The sequence below is a fragment of the Labeo rohita genome, chromosome 5, assembly GCF_022985175.1.
Source record: "Labeo rohita strain BAU-BD-2019 chromosome 5, IGBB_LRoh.1.0, whole genome shotgun sequence".
NCBI classification, from domain to species: domain Eukaryota; kingdom Metazoa; phylum Chordata; class Actinopteri; order Cypriniformes; family Cyprinidae; genus Labeo; species Labeo rohita.
The window spans coordinates 39,146,718-39,154,425 of NC_066873.1; the positions used below are offsets into that span (position 1 = coordinate 39,146,718).

General features: G+C 34.8%; 1 protein-coding gene across 1 annotated transcript in view; it reads right to left on the bottom strand.

The window, feature by feature from the left end:
- Nucleotides 1-3,093, bottom strand: part of LOC127164676 (uncharacterized) — a 14,340-nt gene extending 11,247 nt beyond the window's left edge. The window contains exons 1-2 of the mRNA XM_051108676.1: nucleotides 2,905-3,093; nucleotides 154-310 (exon numbers count right to left, since the gene is read on the bottom strand). Of these exons, the coding sequence (XP_050964633.1) occupies nucleotides 154-286 (133 nt within the window). The 5' untranslated portion in view covers nucleotides 287-310; nucleotides 2,905-3,093. The remainder of the gene's footprint in view (nucleotides 1-153; nucleotides 311-2,904) is intronic.
- Nucleotides 3,094-7,708: the final 4,615 nt, after the last annotated feature.

The window sequence follows — 7,708 nt, forward strand, 5'->3', positions numbered from 1 at the left end:
CCGTTCAATGAATCCGAACCTGAGTTAGACAAGAGTAGTGAGCAGTTTTTAATAAGTTAATTTAATAATAAGTTATTAAGTTATTAATGAGGCCAGTTCTGGATAAGCAAATAAACATATGGAGCATTCAGTGAAAACAGCACAGTTTCATACCTTTAGGGCCAGGTTCCTGTAGATTCTTCGTGACAAGCTGATGAGAGTTTCTGGGCCTTTGGTTGCCTTCAATGCACACATACCTCCCATGACAGGTTGACAGTAGCGCTGATTCAATGGACTCGATGTTCATTTTTGGGAGGTTTTTTTCTGGACACTAATAGAGAAAAATATCCATAGACAAACAGGTCATATAGACTGTAACAGGTGAGGACCAAAAAGGAAAATTACAGAATCTTAAAAATATGCAAATATCAAGTGATAATTAGTATTTATTGGATATCACAGGCACTATACACAACATGGAAATAATGACCAATCCTCACACAGCAGCACTGAATAACATATAGCCTAAAGCTACATGCATTCCAAAACCGTCTTGTATCTAAGAAATAAGGTATCAAAGACTATCAAATACCCAAGACATATCACTCATATAGTTTTGAATGGGGTTTTAAATGTAATGCTTATTATTGCAGCAAAGCCCCACCTGTAGAGTAAATAAACCAGTTGGTAAAGTGACCACGTACGTCACTGAAGCTGCCGGTGGCTAGAGCGGATACAACTCAGACGGGAAACTAACAATGAAATTAATTGTTCTACCTATTAGCCCAACCCTAAACTTAGCCCTTAATATAATACAAAAACAGTTTTATTGTTGTACAGTGTGAGCTGTCTCCCTTCTAGTTTTTACCCTGCAGAAGCGGTCAGTTTTTTTTAAAGAAATATATGCTTTTTTAAACGCTATTGGAGCATAAGGAACAATATTTATGAGGCAGTTGTTGGCAGATTTCATTGGTGATTTCAAGGGTGATAAAAGGGTTTTTACGTTTGCCAGAAAGAGAATCTTTTTACATTAAAAACAAGAAACCAAGCCCAGCCCAGATAAGAATAAGTAACATAAAAGTAATGTAACTCATTACGTTCCATAAAAAGTAACGGAGCAATTCAATGAGTTGCTTTCCATAAAAAGTAACAATTACTTAATTTTTTAGGGGGTAACACAATATTTTAATGCATTGCTTTTAAAAGTAACTTTCCACAACACTGCCTTTGATGACCCAGTTTAACAAAAAGAATAAGCAAAAATTACTTCAGAAAAACATGCCAGTAGTTTCTTTTCTTTCTTTTTTCTTTTTTTTTAATATTGCTGAAGTATGTAAAATTTTCTTCTCCAGCATCCTATTCCTTATGCAATACAGAATGCCTTTGGATTATTCTTTTCTTTGTGAAAGGGCTTTTAAGTTTGCCAAAAATGGAACCTTTTTACATTAAAATCAAGAAAGCAAGCCCAGTCCAAATGAAAAAAAGTTTCTTCCGTTTCTTCTCCAGCATCCAGCATTGTCTTTTTTTTGTATTGCTTAAGTGTCCAAAATTTTCTTCTCCGGCATCCAGCATTTTTATTTTATTTTTTTTGTATTGCTTATGTGTCCAAAATTTTCTTCCCCAGCATCCGGCTTTTTTTTTTTTTTTTTTTTTTTTTGGTGTTAAAAGCCTTTTACGTTTGCCAAAAACAGAACCTTTTTACAATAAAAAAACAAGAAAACAAGCCCAGTCCAAATAAGAAAAAGTAACGCAAAAGTCATGTAACTCATTATTTTCCTTAAGTAACTAAGGAATGCAAAAAGTTACCTTTTTAGGGAGTAACACAATATGGTAATGCATTTTTTTTTTTAAGTAACTTTCCCCAACACTGCCTTTGATGACCCAATTTATCAAAATGAATAAGCAAAAATTACTTCAGAAAAACATGCCAGTTGTTCCTTTTTATCTTCCCCAGCATCCTATTCCTTATGCAATCCCAAATGCCTTCAGATCATTTCTTTCTTTTTTTTTTTTATTGTTAAAGGACTTTTACGTTTGCCATAAAGAGAACCTTTTCACATTAAAGACAAGAAAGCAAGCCCAGATGAGAAAAAGTAGTGCAAGAGAAACATAACGCATTACTTTCCATAAACGCAATTAGTTACTTTTTTAGGGAGTAAGGTAATACTGTAATGCATTATTTTTAAAAGTAACCTTCCCCAACACTGGCCTGAGGTCTGTAAAATCAGTTTTCAACATTTTTCTTCCCAGTTCCTTGCTGAGGGAATTGTTTTACCAGCCCTATCGCGAACGCCGCATCCTTAACATTATTCAAGAAACGTCTGAAAACTAATCTCTTCCGTCAGCACTCAATTGCATCCTTCTGGAAGGAAATCCTTTTGTTTTCACTATTTCTTAATCTCTCACTGTTCTAAACCCTCCTATTTTAAACGATGTCTGAAACTCTGTATTACTAGTAGGCTACTTGTGTAAAGTAATACAAAGTATAAACTCGTGTTTATTGCCTTTTTAAGATAAATCCCTTGTTGCAGTCGCTTTGGATAAAAACGTCACCTAAATGAATACATGTAAATGTAAGAATTTAAATTGACGTTACATTTAATTCACACAGTTAAACAGCCTAGTCCAGGCTGTGAACGGGTTGCTAAGCAGCGACGTAATGAAGTTCAAGAGTGCAGTGTCGTGGATGAGTTTAAAAGAAAAACATCACAAACATAAAGCGAATCTAAATGGCGTGTGCTGTAAAGTTTTATAAGCCAGCTGGTGGATATCAAAGTACAATAGTCAGTTGTAAAGGCTGAGGGGTAAAGTTTGACAGTCCGTTCTTTTAAAAAAAAATCTTTTTAAGACAACCTGCTGTTTGTATCAGTTCTGCAGCACCCTTTATAAATGAAATGTACAAATGATAAAAATGCATGAATATACCTGGTTTGCGGATGAATTTATTTTCTCGTCCTCGCGGATCTTCACCGATGGCTTGACGGGATGAGCGTCTGCAGATCACAGCTAGGTCGCGGACATTTATATCCAGCATTCACACGTTTTACGCATGACGCCCCCTTACCGGAATTATTAGTACAGGCTGATCTGTCCCCGTAGCAAGCGATTTTGGGAAGAATGTTAAGGAGAATGGAACGCCTCCAATAACGCTACAGGAGGGAGTTACAGGGAGTCCGAACTCTGGTAAACTGCAACCTGTCTGGGTTGCAGCATCTTTAATGAACCATTCTATGAATTTGCATGCATACGGGGCAATTACATTAAAGGTGTCTTAAGTATCCACATCCTATTCTATTTAGAACTGAGGTGGGAAAACAATCAATCTGGCTGAAACAATAAGTTAACCTAACACAACCTTTATGGTTTGGTAGTTTGTAACAATAAATTGCATTATAATTTGTTTACTGCAACACAAACAAGAACACTCGGTTAAAATATAACTAGTTTAAGAGCAAAAGAAGTCAATGGGAGGTTGATATATAAAATCCATTTAAATGAAAGGCCTTTTTATTTTGCTATAAAGGTTTACTGTGAATGACCAGTGACATGTTGGAAGGAATTTGCCTTACTTGACCTTAACCTTACTGATATTCTCTGTCAGATTTCTACTGAACAGTGTTGGGCTGTAACTAGCTACTAGCAATGCATTATAGTAATATATTCTTTGATAACTAGTGTAAATATTAATCACATTTAAGTAATAATATTACAGTGCCATCCAAGAAAAAAGCACTGAAAGTTCCTAACCCAGAAAGCAATAGCCGTCATTTCACCGTCTCGGTTAACTATAGACCCGATATAGTCCGATATAGTAACCGATTTAGAATTATTTTATATTTTATTTCATTGCTTTATAGCATTATTAAATATATCATTATTAATTATGCCAAAATAATGCTGATTTAAATGTTTCAAAAGTTTAATTGCATTTAATAATATGATGTCATGCATTCCACAAGCTGTTAAATGTAACATTCATACACATTATACAATGTAATTTAAGATCCCGCGATAATTCCGCCGTTTTGAATTTTGATTTTACATGAGAGAACACTAACTTTACCTGTGGGAAAGAAACGGGCAAACAACAAATGATAAAGGACATTCCTGCATGGTCTTGGTAAGTATATGTGTTCATTGTTTATCTATACATTATTTGTTATCATGTGTAGGAACCGACATTTTAGTGAAGGGAGCAGATCGTAGATGATAGTGAACCCTATGGACTAGTCCCCACGGTTCGGCATGCATGTGATCAGAGGATTAATTGCAAAATTGAACAGATAATAGAGTGAAAGTTCATTTGTATGTGTTTACAAACTCACGTGATTTTAAAACAGCACAAGAGGAGGCAAAAGAGCAAACAACAGAACAAACAGCTGTGATTCATCTATATTAATTTACACACTGAACACACATTTAGAAGAATTAAACAAATTGATGAGGAGTTTCTACATCTGGAAAAGGTGTTGGAAAAAGAGGAGATCTGGGCAGCAATGGTGTAAAAAAACAAACAAACAAAACCCCTCTACAAAACAACATTTCCTCATTAGAGCTCTCATCTTTGAAGTCAGTCATTTATTTTAACTATTATATTGAATTTATGACTGAACAATGGCTTGTTACCAGTGTTGGGCAAGTTGCATGTAATTAAATTACTGATTACCGATTACTCCTTTAAAAAGTAATTAAATTACTGTTCTGATTACTTTATTTCAAAAGTAATTAGTTACATTACTAGTTACATTACTTTTTTTCTGCACATCCACGAAATTTACGTAAAATAGTAAGTCTGTGTGTTGCCTAACATCCCAGCATAAAGGCTCCCGATAAAATATTTGTTATTAAAGCATCAGCATTTCGAGCGGTTAGTGGATACTCTGATTGTACATTGCATCCAGAAATCAACACTGTTTAACGCTTCAAACACGTGTTATGAATAGAAACTGCCTATGCTTGCATGTTAATCGTTTTTGTTTTATATTAGTTGTTATTGTTGCTTTTGTGCAATACATGAATAGCAATACACCTGTTTTAAATATTTTATGTTTAGATATTTCTATTTTTCAGGAGTTCCGCAAAACATTTTATTCTGACGCATCCCGCACACACGAGTCTCTGCCCGCCCGCACCTGCACTCGCTCATCAAGTCTTGTCCCGCGCCGCTCTCTGTTGCGTCGAGTCCAGTACCAGTGGATTACAGACCCACACTCCCGCTGGACCCGATGCAACAGAGAGTGGCGCGGCACAAGTCTTGATGGGCGAATGCGGGTGCGGGTGGGCAGAGACTTATGTGAAGACAACAGAAGTTGATGCGTTGCTCTCTGCACCCGGTACGTTCTCAAGAAGTTTTAATGTGCCGTTTCACAGTTGAAAAGGTTTTCTTCACCTCTAATTGACAATGCACAATAATGGTCTTGCCTTTGACAGAAATAAACTTAAAATAATGACTGCATTTCCAGCTACAGAACGCGTACTTTCCTCTCTCCATGCTGACTTTGTTTTCATTGGTAGTATCTGTCTCACAGGCGCTTTCCAATCAAAGTAGGTCTCAGGTAGAGGACGTCGCGTGTGCTAGCCAACACCCTTTTTACAATCTAGAGTCTAGATAAAAAAAAAACAGATTCTGTCAGCAATGATGTAACGCAGCGGTAACGCATGCTTGTAACTATACTCTAATTACTCATTTGGAAATTATAACGCGTTAAATTACTCCGTTACTAAAAATTAAGTAAATTACAGTAACACTTGTTACATACAGAGAAAGCATGAGCTAATTGAATAGAATATCTTTGTCGTTGTACAAGTACAATAAGATTTAGTTTGAAACTTCCAAATTGATACTAAAGCTCAAAAATACAAATTATTTCAAATTGCAGTATAAAATTTTAAATTATAAAAAGTTTGCAGCAGTATTAAAATTGTGCAAATAGCCAAGATGTGCAATGCAGCATTAAAACCTAAGCGGTACGATCAGAAAACATACTGTAATTAAAACAAGGGATGAATTTATTATTCCATGTACATTTAAGGTTAGTGTGTGTACTGGGTTACATTTTAGTTACAGCAAGCCATCACTGTGTTGTTATGAAATTAGTTGTGCCAGACAATTTTGGACACTTTTACACTGACGCATATAATACTACCTGCCAAAATGTGCCACATTAATCAAAAATTGTGGTGTCAATACTAAATAAGTTACAGCACAAATCAGAAATGTAAAAAATAATTCCTTTGTTGGTCATTTTAAAATGTCAAACTTTGTCCGCAATTGTTAACCACCTCAGTCTTTATTATATTTTAGGGTTTTAAAAATGCCCTCATGTCCAAATTCAACATTAAGGGGGTGGTCTGCTGCAAAAGAAGTTATTTGAAAAGACTGCACTGTTCTCAGTCATTGGTGGTATATATATACAACACACAACATTTACCAGAGAGCTTCTCTCTTTTTTACACACTGAATGGTGATGTACAATATGTGTTGTGCTTCCAAGTAAAAGTGAATGACTCTCTGTCACAGTTAGTAAAATTAAAGTAAATAATTGTGTCAAAAAATCTTTTTTTTTTTTCTTATGTGGCAGATGCAGTGATGACCAACTTCCCAGCAGCAGCAGAGTTGTACTTGAGGAATGCATTTGGGAGGCTTTTTATACCAGAAAAAAAACCCAATAATGAATCATTTCCTTGGAGTTCAAACTAGCGGCTATGCAACGGGTTTTGGACAGACCTGGAGACCAGGCTTTTTTTTCCCCCCTGATCTCACACTGCCCTACTTAAAGGACAGTCTGGGAGGTTTTTTTTTTTTTCACTTCCTTTTTTCCTAATGTATCTTATTTCCTTATTTTCTATGCCACCTCTCGACTAACCTGTCTTTCCCCGAAATGTGATGTTTGTGTATGGTCGGAGGGGTCCAATTTCACTGCATGTAACAGTGTATGTGACAAATAAAGGCTTGTCTCTTCTCTCTTAAGGTTTTAAAAAACATATTTATAAATATATTATCTCAAGTTGATACGTTCCATATTTTTATTATAAAATTTATATTTGAGTGTAATGTATTTATATTTTATTTTGTCATTAATTCTTATGCATTTTTATAATTTTGTATTGTCTTAAATTGTTAATGTTATTTTTCTTAATAAAAGCTGTACACTGTAAAAAACAATCTGTTGAGTCAACTTAAAATAATTTGTAACCTGGCTGCCTTAAAATTTTAAGTTCAGTCAACTCAAAAAGGTTTATTCAACTTGAAATGTTAAATTATACTAAATGACAACTTAGATATTTGAGTTGAATCAACTTAAAATTTTAAGGCAGCTGGGTTACTTACCCATCTGTTAAGTTTAGCAAACACAAATATCTAAGTTACTTAGTACAACTTAACATTTCAAGTTTAATAAACTTATTTTAGTTGACTGAACTTAAAATTTTAAGGCAGCAGGGTAACAAATTATTTTTAAGCTGACTCAACAAATTGTGTTTTTTATTTTTTACAGTGTATATGTAGTTTGTTTGGATGGATGGCCATTTTGTTGTGTTTTAGATGTATATATGTAGGTGTTTATTAGCTGTCTATTTGATGACTAGTCTATTATTGGGCTACGGTTAGACGTCTATTAAATTTTCACTGATAGCCCAAATTCAGTCTTGTTTTAGCCTAGACCCACATTCACTGTCTATTAGACGTATACATGTAGTCGTTTAATAGTGGTCTAACTGATGTCTAGTC